Source organism: Micropterus salmoides, unplaced genomic scaffold, assembly GCF_014851395.1.
Source record: "Micropterus salmoides isolate LMB-PRFRI ecotype aquatic unplaced genomic scaffold, ASM1485139v1 Ms_hic_scaffold_21, whole genome shotgun sequence".
Classification (NCBI taxonomy): domain Eukaryota; kingdom Metazoa; phylum Chordata; class Actinopteri; order Centrarchiformes; family Centrarchidae; genus Micropterus; species Micropterus salmoides.
Genome location: NW_024041262.1, coordinates 6,369,480 through 6,391,659, shown reverse-complemented (window position 1 = coordinate 6,391,659; position 22,180 = coordinate 6,369,480). Strand labels below are relative to the sequence as shown.

The 22,180-nt window shown below is 40.4% G+C and overlaps 1 protein-coding gene across 2 annotated transcripts in view; it reads left to right on the top strand.

Annotated features, from left to right (window-relative positions):
* The first annotated feature begins 16,523 nt into the window (after window positions 1-16,523).
* LOC119916393 (urotensin-2 receptor) overlaps window positions 16,524-22,180 on the top strand; it is a 54,457-nt gene continuing 48,800 nt past the window's right edge. The window contains exons 1-3 of one of the 2 annotated variants that reach the window (XM_038736390.1): window positions 16,524-17,193; window positions 18,583-19,298; window positions 21,512-21,890. In XM_038736390.1, coding sequence (XP_038592318.1) covers window positions 18,585-19,298; window positions 21,512-21,889 — 1,092 coding nt within the window. In that variant the 5' untranslated portion in view covers window positions 16,524-17,193; window positions 18,583-18,584 and the 3' untranslated portion in view covers window position 21,890. Of the gene's footprint in view, window positions 17,194-18,582; window positions 19,299-21,511; window positions 22,174-22,180 lie in introns of those variants that run through there. The other variant, XM_038736389.1, reaches the window with a different exon arrangement.

The window sequence follows — 22,180 nt, the reverse complement described above, 5'->3', positions numbered from 1 at the left end:
GATTGGTTTTCCTGCCCTCTTCACTTGTGGCAACATTTTCCCTTCTTAACAAGACCATGTCAACTCAGCCTGTACTTCCATCGGTGACGGAGCACACCTCCACGGACAGCTCGGGCATGTTTCAGGCAATGACTCATCACACACATCTGGTTAGTGTCCTAGCTCACTATTTTATAACCACAAGGCAGGCTCATGCCTGTGTTATCTCCTCTGCTTTTGTGGGGACCATGGACTGTATAAACCAATGGACGTAGTGTCCGTGACGTCACGGTTTCTGAACAAAAATACCATATTTTGTACCAGGCTGTAAACATTATATATTCTGCTGTAAAGTTGGGCATTTTACCATGGGGGTCAATGGAGACCCCTTTGGAGGCAGTCTCAAGTGGCCACTCGATGAATTGCAGTTATTTGTTATTTCCTGGTTGGATCGGTTAGGAGAGCCAGAGGTTGCCACTTGGTGGGGACATAAGTGGCAGCCATGGTTGTGTTTATTAGCAGGGTTTATTAGCTGTGAAGGTATGCTGTACTTGTGTGTGCTATTGTTAACCTGGTATGGCTAGGGGATAGTGGGACGCCAAATGGAGTGTTGTGACTTCCAGGCAGGTTTATTGTTTTTTTCTGTACAGGGTCTGGGGGGCTGCTGGGAGTTAGTTTGTGCATTGGAGTCCGGGGGGGCATTTCCTCATTGGCTTGGAGGGACCAGTTTGCTTCGTTGGCCTCAGATCCATGCTTTTCCATTTCTCTGTCGGCAGGTTGTTGGACTCCTCTGAAGACTGAAGTATAGTTAGTGTAAGAGTATTGCTACTCTGTGATGCGTTTGCCAGATAAAGCTTCCATTAGTTTGTGAAAGCATTACTACATTGGTGCAGGGTGCAAAATTTACTATTTTGTCTACCGTCCAAATGGCAAAGCAGCAAATCACTACATCACAATAATTTTTTTGGCTGGTGAATGAAACAGATCAGCCTTTTGCTTATTTTACCAGCATTTGGCTGGTGGCTGGTGGAAATGTTGTGCCATGCTTTGGTGGGGTAGTGCCACTTCGCTTGGCTAGCTGCTAAAAGTATTGCTACTCTCCACAGTTAGAAAAGTGGTAAATCTTAAATAACTGAGCAGATAGTGAACAAAGCGCCTGGTGAGTTTTGATGTTTGGATGGCCTGGTTTCATTCGCCATTGCCAACAATTTACCTGCATTTGGCGGGTGCCAATTTCAGAACCTGAGTGTAGATCATAAACCCCGCCCCCTCCATATTAGCAGAAGGGACATAAAAATCTAATAAATTCACTAACTTCAAATAAATTGGCCAGCCTGAGCCCCCCATAAAATACACAGCCTTAACGTTTTAACAGTTAGATTAACATTAGTTTTATGAATTTAATTTTGATTTGGAAAAACTACAAAGTACATACTACCTTAAGTTATTACCATTTAAATATTAAGATTGTCAGCCTGAGTGGGTAATAATTTGCTTGAAAGACCCACATTGAAACAGAATTGAAGTTAACATGAAAGGAAGAAGAAGATAAAGAAGAAGAGGAAGAAAGACAAGATGTTCAGAGGCTGATGTGTGTTAATGAGAACCAGACCACTGGTGCACACTTCCTTTGTATAGAAGTTATTTGCTCTCAGTTATTAGAAACTGATATTAGCTACAGGGTTTTGGAGGTAAGAATAAAAGGCAAAGCTGATCTAGCTGCATCCTAAACCTCAGACAGTTTGATTTTACCCCAGACTTTTGAGCATTTAAAGGAGGGATTCATTATGATCACGGTATGCATAATGAAGCAGCTGAGTTCAGGCAGAATGAAATCGAAACCACCTGTTTTAATCTGGTAATTCAAGTTCAAGCTCTGTCGACAATGTAATATATTTAACCTCATTCTATTCCTCAACTATTAGTCGTGCAAAGGTAACATGAGAAAGTTAACGTTTCTCACACCTGGTCAAATACAATTGATTTGGTGAATAATGCTTGTGTAGCACTTTTCTAGTCTTCCCACCACTCAAAGTGCTTTCAGGTTCACACAATTCACACACTTTCATATGCTGATGGCAGAGGCTGCCATGAAAGCTGCCAACTGCTCATCAGAAACAGAAACTAATCATTCACACACGCTCACACACCGATGAGGACATCTCCAGTGTTGACAGCGGACTATATTTCAATTAGGACTGACTTTATTCTGACTGAGCAAATAACATTTATATTGCAATGTACACAATAAAGGTGAGAAATGTGTCTTTAATGATTAGACTCCACTGCGACGTTGCCATATTGATGGAAGTAGTGAATTGCTAGTGGTGGTGGGATGAAGAGAATGGCTGAAGATCTGGATGTGATGAGAAGTAGACTCTGAGGAGCTCAACCTGGTCACTGTACATGATGCCTGGATGTGAATGGGGTGGAGGAAGGTCGCAACGATTTCACACTGAAGTGATAGCTGAGAGCAGCAGAGGGAGAACAAATTTAAAGCTGACTGCACAACATGATTGGATGATGGAGACCATGGCGAAATGTGGTGTCGGGATCCAAGCAGGTCGCAAAAAATGCAACATTTGACAGAGGAGAGGACCAGATCCAAATGACCTAAGAGATTAGAGTACGCTGGCTACTCAGGGTGGGGGTTTCTGGGTGCGGTGCGGGTGCCAGTTGGATGGTCATTTCGTCTGTTGGTTGGGTCGGGGTCTTCCGCGTTTGCGTCGCGGAGCATCATTTCTAAAAAAAAAATCTTTTTAAATGTATTTATCTATTTCTCCCACCCCTATTGGTTCTTGCCTGCCTGTTGCTAGAGCCCCATGGTTGTGGCATCCCACTCTCACTAACAACTACATTCTCTAACACGTACACATATGCACACTGACACACACAGTCTCACACATAGACACAAACAAATTTAGGTTGTCCCTGGTAGAATTATTCTTGGTGCTTTTCTTTCAGTTATTTATTTAAATTAATTGTTATTATTCCAGCCCTCATGGCTGTGCTATGTTGCTAAATAATTGTGCTTGACTGTTTCTTAGTTTCATTTCTCTTAGTTGTCTTACTGTGGCAGCTGTTTATTACTGCTGTTCAGCTGGTTGTCTTCTTTGTTTTTTGTTTTTTTTGTTTGTGTTTGTTTTCTTCGCCCCAAGCCCCCCTTCTCGTTCTCTTCAAGGTTTCGTTGCTTTCTGCAATTGTTGTTCGTCTTCTATTTCCTGTTGTCCCCACCCCAATCCCCGTTGTTTTGCAGGTGTTGTCCTTTCTCTGTGCTGTCTGTCTCTTTGTGCGATGTCTGTGCCCCCCCATCCCCATGTCTGCCCCCCTGTCCGGCCCAGTGACAAATCAGTACATAATTAAATAAAAAATAAAACAGACAAAGGAGTAGATTAATACTCTAAAATCTGTCTAGCACAATATGGTATTCAGCTCATCATACGCTATACCAGGCTACTGGGCAGGACAGGTTGTATAAAAAAATATTTTTTAAAAAGAGATTTTGGACACGAAGCCAAGTCTTTTTTTGTGGTAACTGTGGAAACTTGATATTTATGAGTGTCATTACACAGTATGTACCTGAGTAGTAGATGAAATTTGTAACCTACCTACCAATTGTTGTGTTTCCAAGATTTAAGGTTTTTGCTGCACAAACACTTTTTAGCAAAGAAAAATAATAAGACATTTTACAGGAAGTTGAACAGGAATGAGATCAGATAAACACACATAAAATACGCATTCTTGGCAATTGAAACTTGGTCAAGCAGGGATTTGAACCCTGAACCTTGGGTGGGAACCAATAATAGGTAACTTACTGAATGAACCACTGGAAAGAGCTGCTTTTCTTTACCATACCAACAGTTAAAGCAATGAAATTACATGTCTTAGCTATCTTTATTATCAGCTGAAACTTAAAACACTTGAAATAGTCAAGATGTTGGTGATAAAATTCAGGAAAAATCACACATCATTCTGCTGGTTTTGGATGTATTGTCAATTATTTTGGTGGCGTTTGACTAAACACTGAGCAAAAAAATGTTGTGCAAGCTGTACAAGGTACAGCAAGATATTGAATATCACAGTAGGCTCACTGTTTGGCCGATCTGAAAACTCTTTGAAATACTTAATATCTCCTACCAAGATAATGTCTGGTTTTGGTTTTGGTAATTTTGGTAGCGTTTGAACGAGGACATGTGGAGATATAGATGTTAATTATTTTAGCATATTCTTAAAAATGATGTGAGGACTTCTGTATTGACCATAGGTTGTAGTGAAGCAAATTCAGTGGATGGATAGGACATACAGGTGATTTTCTAATAAGCCACAACAACCATTGCCAAATTTCTGGATCAACTTAGCAGTCGTACAAACCGAATTTTGTATGAATTCTTATTGCAAATTGTGCAGTGCCCCCTAGAGGAAGAATATTCCAGGACTGCTCAGCTAAGTCTGGACCCAGCATCTGAACAGACACTCCAAGTTCGGTTAAGCTAATTTTTATTTACGCGCATTTATGTAAAATTGTACGTAAAGACCCCAAAATAAAAATAGGTTTTTGAGAAAAGTGATAAAAAGTCCCATTATTTGACATTTTTAGAGCGGAAGACCATTGGAGCAAAGATACAGAAGAAGAAGGACATACGGTGCAAAGTATGTGCTCCTATGTCACAACCTGAGAAACAGTGAGTGACTCAGCAAACTGTGTTGCCTGCATGGCCTGTTAAATCTGAGTACACCCCTCACATGTTTGTAAATATTTGATTATATCTTAGGGGTGTGCTCACTTTTGTTGCCAGCGATTTAGACATTAATGGCTGTGTATACAAGTTGCACACTCACTACTTTACAATGTAGCAAAGTGTCATTTCTTCAGTGTTGTCACATGAAATAATCAAATACTTACAAAATTGTGAGGAGTGTACTCACTTTTGTAAGATACTGTATATTACTGGTAATCAACAAGTGTGACACCACAGTTGAATATTTAAGCACTGGTTAATGTATATTGAACAAAAGGTGCAGGAAAATAGAGTTCAGTCAAGGAGTTAATTTTCTTTCTTAAATATAATTTGGGTTTAATAATATTAGGAATCATCAAACACACGATGAAAGTAAGTCTCATGCCACTGTGTTATAGAATTACTGTGAAAACATAACGTTGGTGTAAAAATGGTCTAGTTTTTGGCTGGTTTTGGGTTTTTTTGCCTATAATCATGGCTCCTTGTTCAGTCTCTGCGGTGGGCCGGCTGTCCGTCAAGCTGACTCTACTGCTCAGACTCTGGTTGCAAAATGCATCATGAAAGCAAGATGGCTGCTCCCCTATTCGCAATATTTTGGCTTTAATTTTGCATAGCGAAAGGGAAGTGGTGAACTGGTGTCATGTTTGGGGTAGAGACAACAATAAGTAGATGTAAATGAGAGTTTGTTGCTGCAGTTACATCCCTTCAAAAGAAAAGAATGGTTTTAGGTAAAGAAAACAAAATAGGAAAGAGGAAGAAGCAGGAAGAGATGTGGGAGGAGCAGGTGCCAGAGGGCAGCGTGGGATTAGACCGAGTCAGGAATGCTTAATACTTAATGAAGCACTCCAAATACAGTCCGCAGAAAACCTAAAACTGGCTAACTCAACACATTTCAGATTTCAGCTATAGTTTGATATCACCATTTCACTACATTTTCTCTACTTTTTGTTTGTTCTCAAAAGAGAGTTCATTAAAATTGCATTCAATCAAACTATATTTAAAATATTCATGATGTCTGCACCACACATCACCTAAAGGCTAACTTATGTTGACAGATTTTGGTAAATATTCTGTGTCTGCAAACAAGTAAGAAAGCTCTGTCAGTGGTGGTGTAGTCGTACAGGAAAAACTTGCTACCTGTTTGTTTGGTTTGCTTTCACCACCAAGAACCTGTTTTTTCCATCTCTTCTCCTTCCTCCTCAGAATGTCCTTGTGAATCCATGTGATTGTTTGCGATGTGGGTTTGTGTGGGTGTAAATGTAAGAAACACAGCGGGTGAGCAGTTAACAGAAAAGCCAACATGGAATGAAAAACAAAAAGGGAAAATATTGACATTTTATTTTCCACTACGATCACTATTCTGACTGAATGGCAACCTGACGGGTACACACTGCCTTAAAACACACACACGCACACAGCCAGAAACACCAGCGCTGTATGTAATGTAATCTCAGCTTGACAGACAGAAATCAATGACCCCTCTCTCTGCCTCACACACACACATATACAGCCACCCTGTGGGCCAGTTTTGCTAACCGAGTGGACTCCACACTGCAGTGGTGTTCATTAGTGGTGAAAGTCTGTGGGTCCAGAAGAATGAATATCTTCCAGCCTCCTCCGCTGTTTCATCTCTTTGCTCTTACTCCATTACCTCAAAAACTACCCCTCTAACTCTCTGTTGTAAAGTTTTCTCAATAGGTCTATATTATAAACTACAGTCTTAAAGCTGTGTGACACTACAGTCAGCTATTTGACAGGTACAAGTGAATTAGTGTACACTACTGGTAAAAAGGAACACACAATGCCATCTTTAAAATCCTTTAGGTGCATTTTCATTTTCATTTGCAATCATTTTTTTCATCAAACTGTATGTATTTTTGACATCTATCTATATATATATCTTATATGTCTTTTCACCCCTATACTTTCATCCCTTTCCTTTGTTTTTCATTCAGTCCTGTGCTTCCCTTTCCCATCGCTCCCATCTGGGCCTCCACAACCATCTGCCCCAGACCAGACTAAAGCTGTCGTTATACTTTCTAAACAAACTAGTTCGTTTGACATGTCGTTCAATTATCCATCAGGATTTATTATTATCAGGTTCCAGTTTGGGTTCAGGAGGCAGACACCATTTCCACATTTAAAAGTAGATTTGAGACTTTCCACTTTGATAAAGCTTATAGTTAGGGCTGGCTCAGGTGAGTCCTGAACCATCCCTTAGTTATGCTGCTATAGGCCTATACTCCTCTCTCCTCCTCTCCCTCTCCATCTTTATGCATTCTTATCCCATTAATGCAATGTTACTAACTCGACTTCCTCCCTCTCTTATAGTTTCTCATCCCTCTCCTCTCTCCTTCTGTCGCTTTCTACAGGTTCTCCGGAGCTGTAGAGTCTAGATCTGTGGTTGCAAATCACCGTCTTGCCAATTTGTGATGTATTGATGTATTGACCATTTTTTTCAAGAGCTCTGTGACCCCAGGACTCAGAGTGCTGTGTGGCGTTAAGATGTGGATGGACAAGATAAAACACTCATCACCTCACACTGTTCAGAGCTCAGTGACAACATATAGCTGTGATGAAATAATGCATGAACCTGAGACAAGATAAAGACACACTGCAACGAGACGTCAGGCACTCACTTCGGGCGTTCATTTCTGTTTTGGCGCTGTATAAATAAAATTTAATTGAAGTGAATACTCAGTTTTACACACCAAAGTGACGTAAGTTGTTATGTGAAGAGTGTTGAAAAAGAGCTTTAGAGAGCAGTTCAGTGTCTGCGTGAAATGGGTGTGAATGTTGGATTGTCAGTTTTAGAAGATGTGGTTGGAAGCAGCCCGCTCCATCCCAACGTTGGTTTGAAAGGAGAAGCCAGTTTCTGACACTGTCTGACAATCCAACAAGCACTTTGAAGCATTCTGACATTTTAACTTAAAATAAACAAACATTATCAGCTTTTGTTTTGTCTTAATCATAATGATCGGAGGTCCACTCAACCACGGAGCAACCTCTAAGATGCTTCATGTCAACATATATTTAATGTCACTCTTTGAGTGTAAAAACGCCCAAAATGGACATTTAGAGGATCACTCTAGTATCAACAAAAAAATCTGTATCTCACCCCTATATCATTTTCCCCTTCTCTTGACAAATACAGTCCTAACAGTAAGGCAAATTCCTTTGTTTTTGTTGTTCACTGAAGATATTTGGGTTTAAGATCAAAAGATGAGTATGAGACAAGAGTTCAGAATTTCAGCTTTTATTTCCTGGTAAACAACTGAGGACACGCCACCTTTTGTAATGGAACAAATAAAGTAAATAACATTTAATATTTGGTGGCATAACCCTTGCTTGCAATAACTGCCTCAAGTCTGCGACCCATCGACGTGACCAAACTGTTGCACTCTTCATTTGTGATGCTATTCCAGGCTTTTACCGCAACTTCTTTCAGTTCTTGTTTGACTTTTGAAATTATATATTTTGAAATCACTCCCTGCCCACTTTAAGTCAAAAAAAATTGTCGGTCTGTATCTCCAGTTGCTGCCTTTTTTTTATATCTGTGTCATATTTTTGGTCTCTGAAACGTGGGAGAATTGTTGCCCTGATTGTTTGCAGATTTGACATTAATATAAGCAACATGTGATTTTTCTTTTTTTGTTGTTTGCTTGCACCCAGATACATCTCTGAATGTGCCCTGGCATTATGGGATGCACCGATAGGACACGAAATAAGGAAGACAAATCTACCTGCACCTGCATTACGTCTTTCCTTGACTTTACATCTCAGTGGACCCTCCTGCTGTTTTTCTCTGCTGAGGAGTACTGAATTGCATGGTGTGATGGGCGGCAGATGTACATCCAAAGCCACTCAAGAACAAATCTATTGTGTTTGAATCAAATCCCTTCCCAACCTGGAGAAATGATTTCTACACACAATGAGGTGACGCTGCTTTTAGACGCTTGATCTGTGCGTGAGGGTGTGCGAGAGTAGGGGGGTCAGTCTTTAGAGAGACTGATCCATGTGGGCGGACTGACTGTGAGTGTCTGTCAGTGTAATGAATGAACTGTGATGACGGCAAACACTTACATAACTCCTGCTCTCATTTTTGACTGGTGTTCTCTTTGTGGAAAAGCTCTGATGTAGCCAATAAGTCAGATCCAGTAATGAAGCAGTTGGCTTTTATTCACATTGGAAGAAAGCCTCATTTCGCTATAATAAAGCTCACACAGTGGAGTTTTCCATAAAAATCATGCAGTTGTCATGATGGGAAAATTAGCTAAAAACAGTTTTTTGTACTTGGCTCTAAACATGTTTATTTTTGTATGGGGGTTTATGGAGCCAGCCTCAAGTGGCCATTCAGTTTTTCAGCCTTAGAGGTTGCCGCTTGGTTTTACTCCACTACATTTCTCTGACAGCTGAAAGTCCCTTCAGCTTTTAGACAGCATGTCCCCTGCCAGCGCCCTTTTCCAGCATATGGGGAAAGAAGGGTTTAAAAACACAGAGCTGTAAACTGAAGTTCATAAATGACAAAATCCTTAAATAGCTTAAACTGTAGGCCTTGATTCTTAAATGTTTACTTGATTATTTTGTGCTGCAGTTACTTTGCAGCTTAAGATTTCAAATGTGTGTGTATATATATATATATATATATATATATATATATATATATATGTAATATGTTCAGAGTCAACCCAAACAACGCAACGGTACATTAGAATTATCTCCACCTCAATTTGCGACATTAAAATGTTGCTTATTTATTGTGCATCAGAGAAATAGACTATAATTTTATTTAATTATGAATTTATTCCAATTTGGTTGGTAGGTAGGTAGGTTTATTGTGACATAATAACAAGTTATAGAGTGAAATTGAGATTTGTGACTCCTTTCTACATAGCAGACAATATACATTAATACAGAATCAATTATGAAAAATGGTCAACAGAAATAAACTATAATCACTGGAGCAGTGCTGAGGATGAACTAGAGTTTAAGAGTCTGATAGCTTGGGGGGGAAAGCTGCTCTGCAGTCTGGTGGTGCGGCAGCAGAAACTTCTATATCTCTTCCCAGAAGGCAGCAGGGTGAACAGGCTGTGGATGGGTGGGTACTGTCCTTTAGTATCCTTTGGATAAATGATTAAATGATACTGTTGGCTGTCTTCTTTAATGGAACAATATGACATGAGTGATTGGTGCACTGTAAAATAAATCATGGATGTATTAGGGAGCTGGATACAGTGCTGCCACTCAGCCAATTTGCCCCAGCAGCCAACTGCAGTACTGCAACAAAAATCTTCAGCAGCATTTTCTCCTTAAACCACCAAAGACACATATGGGAAACTGTTGACAGAACAATTCCAACTGATAATATGGTTGTATTATACATTTTTCACTCATGCAGGCTTTACATTTGCAAAATTCTGAAGGCCAAGAAAAGCTACTGTATTTTCATGTGAGTGATGTCTTCTTAAAGATAAGTCTATGGGCTGAGTGGAACTGAGCAGTGAGAGAAACATAATTTTTTTGTTAACATTTTCTAAAAAAACATTTTCTTAGGCATTTCTGCTTTTTTTTGACAGTGGCAGAAAGGGTAGGGGAGCGAGGGATGACATGCAAAGAGCCCAGGCCAGACTCAAAACCAGGCCACTATGGTAAGGACTCAACCTTGATAAGTGGTGCCAGGTGAGCTACCAGCGTACCCTGAGAGAAGCACCATGAACATGTGCCGCAGCTGCTGCAGCGCTACTGTTGCACTCGTAAAACATCAAATGACACACAGAGCCACTCTCACTTGTCAATACGCACACACACACACACACACACACACACACACACACACACACACGTCACAAATGTTAGTGAATACACTTTGAAGATGCATTTATGCATTCAGTCAAATTGCTATCTACCACAGCTTTAGGCTAATATGATAAAGTGTGGGATTTTCTGAGGAGCTGATTGATGCAGAATCCCTTTATCAACTGGCCTAGCATTAAGAATGCTTAAAGAGGATAAACACACAAACATATATAGACATACACACATACGCAGCACAGCTGCTGGTTTGGTAGGGAAAATAATCTGCATGTATGACATTTGTGATTTTAACTCTCGTCTTATTTTCCCTCTGTTTCTTTTCTCTATTCCCCCAAGTGTATGTGTGTGTGCGCCTGTGTGTAATGGCTAATGAAGTGGAGGTGGGTGTCATCTTGTGATTATATAAATCTGCGACAGGAGATTGCACTGCATCATTTACTGTGTAAGCAGCAGATATCCAGCTCCTATGTGGCTCTAATAGCTCTTCATCAGGGTGCCCTTAATTGCTTTACAGATACTCTCTAATTTTATGAGGATGACCTCTACTCACAAACACACATACACACCATGTAGAAGCAATGTGAACCCCGCTGTGAGATCCCACATACAACCCTTATAAACTCTCTACATTCACAACTACATTCCACATAAACCCTCAGACACACACAAACACAGCTAATGATTTAGTTTAAATTGTTTGTAAAGAATGCAGAGAATTCGGCTTCTTGCTTTTCAAATGACATGTTTATATCCAGGTACACCTGCTGAACTCTGATATGAATTCCTGTACATTTAATTCAGTCATAAAAGAAGATGCATGCTGTTGTTTCCCTCTTGTGCACCCTAAGCAACAGCAACTATTTATCATTTTAATTCTGCCACCAATATGGACTCATTGTATCACAAATGAATACCACATAGGGTTGCTCACTACGTGGTTGAAAACCTTAATTGTTTATGAGCTTGTTGGATCTCTAAACATGTTGACATCTTAAAGAGAGGCTCTGTTGTTATAAATGGAATTCCAGCCTTTGAGGTTAAAAGGTTACAGCCGTAAATACAGGAGCATGAAAGGCTTGTTTGGGGCTTAAATTGTTTATTTAGCTTAATAAGGAGGAGACTTTTCTCAACCAATAACGGAACACTTCATCTATGAGTTCATCAAAAATATTCAACATGACCACATCTGGAGATACATGGTTTCATTGGACAGGAAGGGGATGAAACATTGTCATCTGAAAAGTAACTAGGAAGAGATTTTCTGCCACCACAGTAATTAAAGCTGTCAGACAAATGTAGTGGAGTAACAAGTACAATATTTATAGCTCTGATTAGATATGGCATATGACAGAGAGAGTGGGGGGGGGATACAGCTAAAGTCAGGCTGAATTGACTGTAATTGCAAGCTGCCCACTGGAAATGACAGTTCACGTTACCCAGTGGGCAGCTAGTAATGTGGCTATTTGTCATGTTCACAGGGAAAGGTTGTTTTTTTAGCTTAAGTTGCTTTTTTTGGACAATGCACATTCTATTAATTTAATGCTATTAAATTCTTCCATTCTTTGATAGCATTCAATGTTTTCTTATTGTGCAAATAAACCTTTCTCAAAGCATTTTCATTTGTTAGTTAACATTTCTTGGTGCAAGTGATTTTTCAGAATTTAAAAAAAAGATATGCTTTTAAAAACTGATGGGGACAAAATCAGCCACTTCAAAAAGTAGTGTTGGCATGTCCCCAGCGTTCCCAGTGTAAATAACCCCTATGGCTTCATAGAAATGTCAGAAAGCCATAAAGGCATGAAAAAAAAATTAAAACAGCTGATCCAATGTGGGCTTACATTGTTTATTAAGCTTAATAAGGAGGAGACTTTTCTCAACCCATAAAGGAACACTTCATCACAAATATTCAACATCACCACATACATGGTGAGATACATGGTGGCATTGGACAGGAAGGGGAGGAAACATTGTAATCTGAAAAGTAACTAGGAAGAGATTTTCTGCCACCACGGTAATTAAAGCTGTCAGACAAATGTAGTGGAGTAACAAGTACATTATTTGTCTCTGAGATGTTGTGGAGTAGTAGTATAAAGTTGTATAAAATAGAAATACTCAGATATGTTGTACTGTAAGAACAGTATTTCAGTAAATACACTTAGTTGACCTACCAAAATGGCTGTTTGTTTTTGTTTTTTTTGCTTCCCTCTGGAAAATTTGTGTCAGGATTAAAGATTTTTGGGGTGCTTTTGCTTTCATTTGATAGGAGAAATGTCACAGCAGAGGGCCATGGGCTCTGATAAGTAAGACAGTATTGTACAGGTGCGGGCGCCCCTACCCATCATAGTTTGATAATGGTGGCTCCTTGGTTTATTGCACAAAGTACGTGCCACGTGCTGGACAAATGCACACTACACTTGGAGCGCTAATAAAATTCATGGGGCATCGTTAGAAAGTAGGCTGCATTACTATTGCAAAAAGCACACATAAAACACATAAGGTATACCCAGGTCAGCTGCCAGTGTATATGCGGAGGCTGGTGATGGAGAACACAGAGCGCATGGGTTAGCAAGAGCAGACAAAGACCACAGCATACATGGTACATAAATATTAAACTGTATTACAAAGGCACACTTCACCAACCAATCGATGAAAGGGGGATAATTATTCATCATTTAAGTTAACGCGCTCATGAATTCAAATTGAATCCTCCAGGTTACATGTAGAGTAGATGATGTACACGGCCTGCGATTCAGCTCTTATTTTGAAAGGCTTATTGAGGGGACTTAGAAGCAATACCCCTGTGTCAAAATGGTTTGTAGTCAATAGACAAACCCATCTACAAATACAGTGGGATGCACAAACACAGATTTGACACTTGAATGTTGAGTATTGCACAGAATTGGTAAACATGTCTTGAAACAGTGGTTTGAAATTACAAGTTAGACTGGGTTTTTTACAAATTGTGGAGAGTACATTTGTAGAAACGGCAATTTGTAAAACAGTGAAACAGTAGTGTCAAAATTCTGAAAACAAATATGAACTACAAAGACGAGTCATTTTGCATTTTGCATGTACAAGTCACTGATTTCGATGTGTGGATCATGGAGAGTTTGTTTGTGGATTTTTTTTGTATATAAAAATACATTATATGCAATATATATTTGTGACTCATAGTCTGTGCATTTACAATGATATTGACTTCGATTTACCCCTATAAGCTCCACTGCTATAAACTACTGATTTGGTTAGTAACAAAGATGATTCAGTATATTCAGGTTAAAGATTCTGTGTATATTCACCTTGCATTACATTTATTCATTTAGCTGATGCTTTTATCCAAAGCGACTTACAATTGCTATACATGTCAGTCGCACGTTTCTGGAGCAACAAGGGGTTAAGTGTCTTGCTCAGGGACACATTGAGGATGTCTTACAGTGGGAATTGAATCCAAGTCTCCCACACCAAAGGCAAGCATCTTATCTGTGCGCCATCACCACCCGACACATTAGTGGATGGGTCACAGTGGCCGGATTGAACCTGTGTCTCTCACACAAAAGGCAGAGTCTTATCCATTGCCCCGTCACCACCCCCACCACACGCATTACTCACCTTATTATGATCCATATTAACATTTATTGTGGCTGCAACCTGTAGTGGCTGTCCAACGAGCGAGAAAGTCGGCATATGGAGGTAGGATGGTATTGATGGACGGGTCAAACTCAGGACTTTCACACAGGAGAACACCATTCAAGAACAATGTGAAACCAAATAAATGTTGAGTTATTTTAAGATTTACGTTCAATAGCATTACTGACTTCTGTCACATGATTTACATCACGTCACTTACGTACCTTAACTCATGTCATTTACATCACGTGACTTTCACAACATACTTACTTTAACCGAAACCACAATGTTTTTCTAAACCTAACCAAGAAGTTATCTTGCGTAAACCTAACTGTGACAGTTTCACAATGTTAACCACGTGTTTAATGTCATGTGACTTACGTCACGTAGTTAAGGTCTGGTCGACTGTTGACTGTTTTGGGAGGCATTGACAAACTACCTATTTTGTCGTTTAAGTTGAGGACATGCATGTCTGAGACTTCAACTGGCCGAGCTGGCTGACTTCTTGTTATATCCCATACACGAATTGGGATAAAATAATTTAATCATACTGCTCTAATTTGTCCAGATGTTATTGGATTCAATGGATCAAAATCTGATAACGGTGGCAATGGTGCAGTGGATGAGACCTGGTTTCAATTCCCACTTTGACTCATCCACCAATGTGTCCTTGACCAAGACACTTAACCCTTAGTTGCTCCAGAGGCATGCAACCTCTGACATACACTCACTGGCCACTTTATTAGGTACACCTTGCTAGTACTGGGTTGGAGTACAGTGAACTCATTGTCATGTTCAAGAAACCAGTTTGACTGATTTGAGCTTCCCCCGCACCATTACACCACCACCACCAGCCTGAACTGTTGATACAAGGCAGGATGGATCCGTGTTTTCATGTTGTTTATCCCAAATTCTGAACCTACTATCCGAATGTCACAGCTAAAATTAAGACTCATCAGACTAGGCAACGTTTTTCCAATATTCTATTGTCCAACTTTGGTTAGCCTATGTGACTTGTAGCCTCAGTTTCCTGTTCTTAGGTGACAGGAGTGGCACCCGGTGTGGTCTTCTGCTGCTGTAGTCCGTCTGCTTCAAGGTTTGATGTGTTGTACGTTCAGAGATGGTATTCTGCATACCTGGGTTGTAACCAGAGGTTATTTGAGTTATTGTTGCCTTGCCTGTTACCAGTCTGCCTATTCTCCTCTGACCTCTGACATCAACAAGGCCTTTTTGTCCACACAACTGCCACTCACTGGATATTTTCTCTTTTAAAGATCATTCTCTGTAAACCCTAGAGATGGTTGTGCGTGAAAATCCCAGAAGATCGGCAGTTTCTGAAATACCCAGACCGGCACGTCTGGCACCAACAACCATGCCACGTTCAAATCCGCTTTCTTCACTATTCTGCTCAGTTTGAACTTCTGCAAGTTGTATTGACCATGTCTTCATGCCTAAATGTGAGTGGTGATGAGGCAGTGGATAAGAGACATTCCTTTGATGTGAGAGACCTGTGTTCGATTCCCATAGCGACATCCACCATTGTGTCCATGAGCAAGACACTTAACATGCGATCCTTGACATATATATAGCAATTGTAAGCTTAATGTCAGCTTAATGAGTAATTATTAAATGCACTGAGTTGCTGCCATGTGAATGGTTTATTAGCTATTTGTGTTAACAAGTAATTGAACAGGTGTACCTAATAAAGTGGCAGATAAGTGTATAAAACGATTGTAAGTCGCTTTGGAAAACCATATAGAAAGGTAAGGTAAATTTGTGTAAATACATTTAATGGCTCCAGAAAAATGAATGACTGCTATTTTACACAGATACATTTGTTGTTTTTACATTTTCAAATTTCTCATACAATGGCAAGGGAGATGAGCACAAACAAGAAACGCTTCTACTCAGCAGTCAGTTTAATAAATGCATAGTCCCCCTGTAGCCTACAAGCAGCTACAGAAGGCCAAAGACATTGTTTAGTTTGGACCGGTCCCCCTGCAGCAGATGATGTTTGATGACTGTGCTCGGGTGAATTGCCGCAGTAGTAGGTGACACTGACACTCGCACTATCCATTTAATATGATAGATACTGGATATTTCATGCTGGGACAAATAGGCAGTGCTGGCTGTCTTTTTGTGTGTCAGCGGGGTTGTTCTGTCAGTGTGTAATGTGTCTCCAGTCCCAGTGTTGCATATCAGTTTGAAGCACACGCCCCCACTGCATTGAAATAGATGGCACAGGGGTTAAAGTACAGAGAGAGAGAGAGAGAGAGACAGAGGGAGAGCAGAACACATTTCCTACATACCTCTCTTGCCCGTTCTCTCTGGCTTCTCCCTCCCACTTTGCGCTTCTAAGCGAGAGTGGCTCACCAGCAGCATGCTCATGTCTCTCTCACTCCCTCTCTCCCCTCTCTACCTCTGGCACTCTCCTGCTCTCTCTCTTACTCTCTCTCAGTGTAAGGGGGGATTCTCGGTAACCAGCTGTAGCTTAATGTGATCCTCACTTCTCATCATCATTTCATCGATGTATTCGTTTTTTGTATTTTTTTTTCCTTCTGAATTAAATTGCTCTGCTGCCGGTGTCACAGCTGACTTCCAGTGTGTGGATGCTACCAAGGTGCACAAAAGGTAAAGGGAATGGAGGAGAACTTTTAAGGCTGCTATCAGTGCACCTTTCCCTTGAATCTAGACACTTTGGATTGTTTTATTTGCTGTTGAGAGACTAGTCAACAATTGGGGTATTTTCGTTGTAGTAGATGACTCATTTAGGTTATTATCCCCATCGAGACTGCTGGATATTTACATATATATATATATATATATATATATATATATTATATATATATATATTTCCCCTTTTGTTCCACCTACGTTTTTCACCTCTCAGACACTCTGTAGATTCTGTTGGGACTTTTATGGAGTGTGAAATTTTTGCAGTAAGTGTGAAGTTTGGAGCTGCAAAGTGAGACAAAGCATGGCTGATGGAACTGCAGCTGAGTGTTAAACTCTTCTGTCCAGGGAGGCAGTCCAGGTAAGACTGTGTGTTTTCTAATTCACTTGCATACATTTAGCATACATGCACTGGCTGTTGTGCTTATCAGAGCATTCCAGACAGGTCGATTAGTGAGGACTGAAATGCAATATTAACCGTGTCTGACTTCATCTCTGCCCCCGGTGGTTTTGGAACAAAATATGTCACAAAGGAGAAATACTTTCTCACTTATTTCCGTCTGAATCTTGACAGCTTAGCATGAGACTGGACAAGGAGAGGTGTCTGTGACTAAGTAAAAAGTTCTCTGTGTTCCTTCAACAGTTACATCAACTCTGATACATTTTTTTTTTTAGATACGCCCTCATGAGAGAGTGAGGATGCATTTCGTCATCAGCCCTCAGAAATTCAGCAGACATAAATAATACTCTGCTGCATAGTAATATGACCCAATAACTATAGCTCTCATTTCCATCACAAATTCTTTCACTGTAATATTAATATGTAAACGTAATACTAATTTTATCAGCATTATGCAATCAGACTGTGGCACATTCAGTCCAGACAGTTGCTGTAGTGGAATATAACTAAGCAAATTTAGTACGGTACTTTACTTGAGTATTTCAAATAGTGTACTTAAAACTCTGGTACATTTATTTAAAAGCTTTAGTTACTAGTTACTTTGCAGAATTAGATTTTTAATGTGAACAATGAATAATGAATGAAATATGAATAAAATTAAACATTATATTATATTACCATAGGTTTAGCTAACCAGCAGTATATCAAATAATTAAAAGAAACCTTTACCAGCTACAACACTGAGTCTGAAATGTGCCTTAGAGTATTTTTACAACATCGTATTGCAACTTTGCTTATATAAAAGATCTGAATAGTGAATATCACTGGACAATTGTGCCATTTGCCATCTTAGGTCAGAAACAAAGATTTTATGAGTAATTTAGAAAAGCATGGGTAACAGAACATACTTCATGGTGTTTTATATTAATCTAAATAAAACTTAGCTAGAAGCTATTTTCAGAGCTGATTTCTAAGCCATGATTAAAATGTGGGATTTAACTTTCCTCAGTATGAGTGAGTTGGTCATAAGCAATCAGTCAGGGGTACTTGAAAGATGCAGATTTTTGAAATGATGAGTAGAGACTGAGTCTGAAAAGAAGCTTTGCATTGAAAGCAAGCTCATTAAGTCCTTCTTATAGACTTTGTCTTCTGTCACAAATGGAGATTATAAATGAATTAAAAAAGCCAGTATAATTTCTCTGAGTATAATAGTCCACATTTAGCTCCATTTCACAGAAATAATAGTCCAAGAACCAGTCTAAGTCTGAAGACAAGGGTTAATTAACAAAAGTATTTTTTCCTGTCCAGTTACCACCCTAAGCACTTACATTTCTTTTCCCACAAATCCAGATATGACCACAGTGTCCATGGAGCCTATAGGAGTCCTCGTTGAAAGAGGCGTCAATGCCACCGAGCCCCCTCTGAATACGCATGAAGACACAGCCGCCACCTTTACCATTGGTACCATCCTCTCCATCATGTGTCTCGTCGGAGTCTCGGGGAACATCTACACTCTGGTGGTCATGTGCCACTCCATGAGGACTGCAGCCTCTATGTACATCTACATCATAAACTTAGCTTTGGCAGATCTGCTGTATCTTCTCACCATACCCTTTGTAGTCTGCACACACTTCCTAAAGGGATGGTACTTTGGGGACGCTGGGTGTCGGATTCTGATCAGCATGGACTTCCTGACCATGCATGCCAGCATCTTCACGCTGACAATCATGAGCACGGAGCGCTACTTTGCTGTGCTCAAGCCACTCGACACAGTCAAGCGGTCTAAAAGTTACCGGAAGGCCATCGCTCTGCTGGTCTGGGTTGCATCTCTCATCCTCACCCTACCGATGATCGTTAGCATTCAGCTAATGACAGTGGGCAATAAGGCTATGTGTCAGCCCACCTTGTCACCACTCTCCTACAAAGTTTACATCTCATTCCTGTTTTGCACAAGCATTGTTGCACCAGGACTGATCATTGGCTATCTCTACATCCAGCTTGCACGCACTTATTGGGTTTCACAGACGGAGACCTTCAAACAGACGAAGAAACTTCCCAATCAAAAGGTGAGTGAATTACAATATAAAGTCTCCTAAGGTAAAGGCTTTACTGCTCATTTTTAAAGATTTAGGCAGTGAATATTTGTATGTATGTGCTCAGCCAGACCCTACACCAAGTAGCAAGTCCTCTAAGTTACACGCCAAAATACGCTGTTTGTGCAAGTGTTTTCTGATCTGACCCCCTTATCTGCAGAATAACATCATGTGTCAGTGCCTTTCAAAACCTGCTGCAAAAATAAACATTCTGTTCCAGCACCACTATGGTTAAGATTTGGTTAGGTTTAGGTACTGAAACAATTTGGTTATGGTAAAGGGATCATGTTTGGGTAAAATGATCGTGGTCAAGGATGAAAAAACAATGTTGAATGTTGGCCGGATGCAGGAAATGAGCAGTGGTCTCCCGTGACCCACCCAACTGCCCTAACTTCCTCCCTCTGGGGACTTTGTGGAGGGAAGACAGTCTTTCTAAACCATTCTGAGCACCAGTTCTTGGTTCTCCTTTTTTTTGGCAACAGGATCACCCTAGACCCTGCCCTCTCACATCTTACCCAGTCCGCAGCTCAGCTGGAGATGGATCCAGACACATCCATCTGGTAGAAACTGATGAACAGGCAGGACGTTAGGCAAGATACTTCTGTACAAACTACTGCCACAGACATTCCACTTACTAAGGCTGTTGACTCAGTCATACTCATCATGGAGTGTACCATGATTTGTACTAGCTCCTGAAGGAAGGGTCCTATCTAGTAGTTCATAGGCTTTTGACATTCTGTCACAGCTATTGTATGACTCTCACAACTTACCACCAACAACACTGTCATCATTAAAGATAAATAGCTGCTATTTAAGAGTTTACTCTAAAAACACCAGTTCACACTCTACTTAAAGCAAGGATCCTGTTATCAATCCTTTCCCTGTTGCTGCAGGTGTTCTATTTTCCATTCCCCTCTAACTTTCTGCTCACTCAAAACCCGATCCTATTTGTTTCATAGCAGGGCTTAAGAAGGGTTAATTTCATCTTATCAGTGTGATTAACAATGTGGCGAATGCTGCCCTTCAGTTGCATCAAAGGCTATTCGATTTGCTTGTACCGTGGGGCAAGTAAGAGAGCAGACTGTCCAACTTTCAAAAGTGCTTCTATACAGGAATAATTCATTCTCTCTGTGCCTACCAAGGCTGTGTGTAACTGTGATCATGCTGGGACAAGAGAGGCAGGGTTTGAAAAGCCAGCTTTGGCTTTTATAGTACTGATCACTGAAGAAAAATGACCAAGGGTCCACCCCTAACTGGGGCTTTCATAGATTTGTACATTATCTGAAAAACCACAGGAAACTTGACAGTGCAAGATGAGTGATCAAGACCAATTGAGCTCCACTCCAGAACTCGAAGGCTCCATGCTTTTTTACAGAACTATGGTTATGATATATTATTATAGTAGGGTGTGGCATTTGCTATACTTTAGCCAAATAATGTCCTAATTTGATTCTTGTAATTTCAGCATTTTATTTTACAGTAAAGTTTTCAAAAAGAAAGACAAAACCAGAGCTTTTTTTTAACCTTTATTTATTCAGGAAAGTTTTCACTGAAAGAAAGTCTCTGTTTTGCAGGAACGCCCTGATCACATTCACAGTTACACACATTCACACTTAGAAGTGCCCAGTTCAAACAGGGCAGCTCCACCGGGCCTTGCTCAAGGGCACCTTAGTGGTGGTTATGAGGGAGGGGCAACGCTGCTTTTTCACTTTACCCATCCACATTTATCCTGCCGGTCCAGGGATTGAATTGACAAACTCGCTTCGCTAACCTTATCTTACCTTCAGACCACTAATCAGCCTAAATATGTTTAAATTTGATCTTGTGAGTTCAGCATTACAGTGAAGCTCTCAAAAAGAAAGACAAGAGGTAGCTTACCTGGTAGTGCGCATACCATTAAGGTCTCCACAGCTGCCCAGGTTTAATTCAACTTAGCTTTATTGGCATGAATGTGTAACAACAATTTTGCCACAGCATCATGCAAACTACAAACTGTGTCTCTCTCTCTCACCTTTCTTGTATCTCTCTGCAGCTGTCAGAGTTTTTCTGCACTGTATTTATCATTTGGTGAAATACATGCATATAGTTAATTATTTATCTCAGTTTCCAGATGATGCATTTTGTTGCAATCGGTGTATCACTGATTCTCATTAATGGCTGTTCTCTGTGGTGTTATGTCCCTAAAGGTGCTGTACCTGATCTTTACCATTGTGCTCCTCTTCTGGGCATGCTTCCTGCCCTTCTGGATCTGGCAGCTGCTGGGTCAGTTCCACCCCTCACTGTCCCTGTCCACCAAAGCCAAACGCAACATCAACTACCTTACCACGTGTCTGACATATTCCAACAGTTGCATTAACCCTTTTCTGTACACGCTGCTCACCAAGAACTACAAGGAGTACCTGAGGAAGCACAAGCGGTCCTGGACAGCCGGCAGCTACTTTAACAGGAGGAGTCGCTTTCAGCGGTCCCCACGCAGGTCGCCATCTTCCAGCAGTCAGCAGTGTACTGAGAGCTTTATGCTCACACACACAGCCTCCCTGCGAGCACATAACAGCAGTTTGTAAGGTAGGATCAGATTTTTCTGGCTGACATTTGTGATTTTGTTAGCTTAGAAAACCAAAAGTATGACAATCTCTAAACATGTCAAACATATGGAATGACTGGTGCCTCTTGATGTTTATGTCTTGAACTCGGTGGGTTGGTGACAGAAGGTTCAGGACAGCAATACGATTCCTTCAATAAACTTTTTGAGGTTGGTTTTGGATAACTTTCTCCTTGAGTCATGGGACAGTTCTAACTATGTGTACAGAGAGAAATTAAGCCAGTTAATTTCTCAAAAACATTTTTTTTAAAAC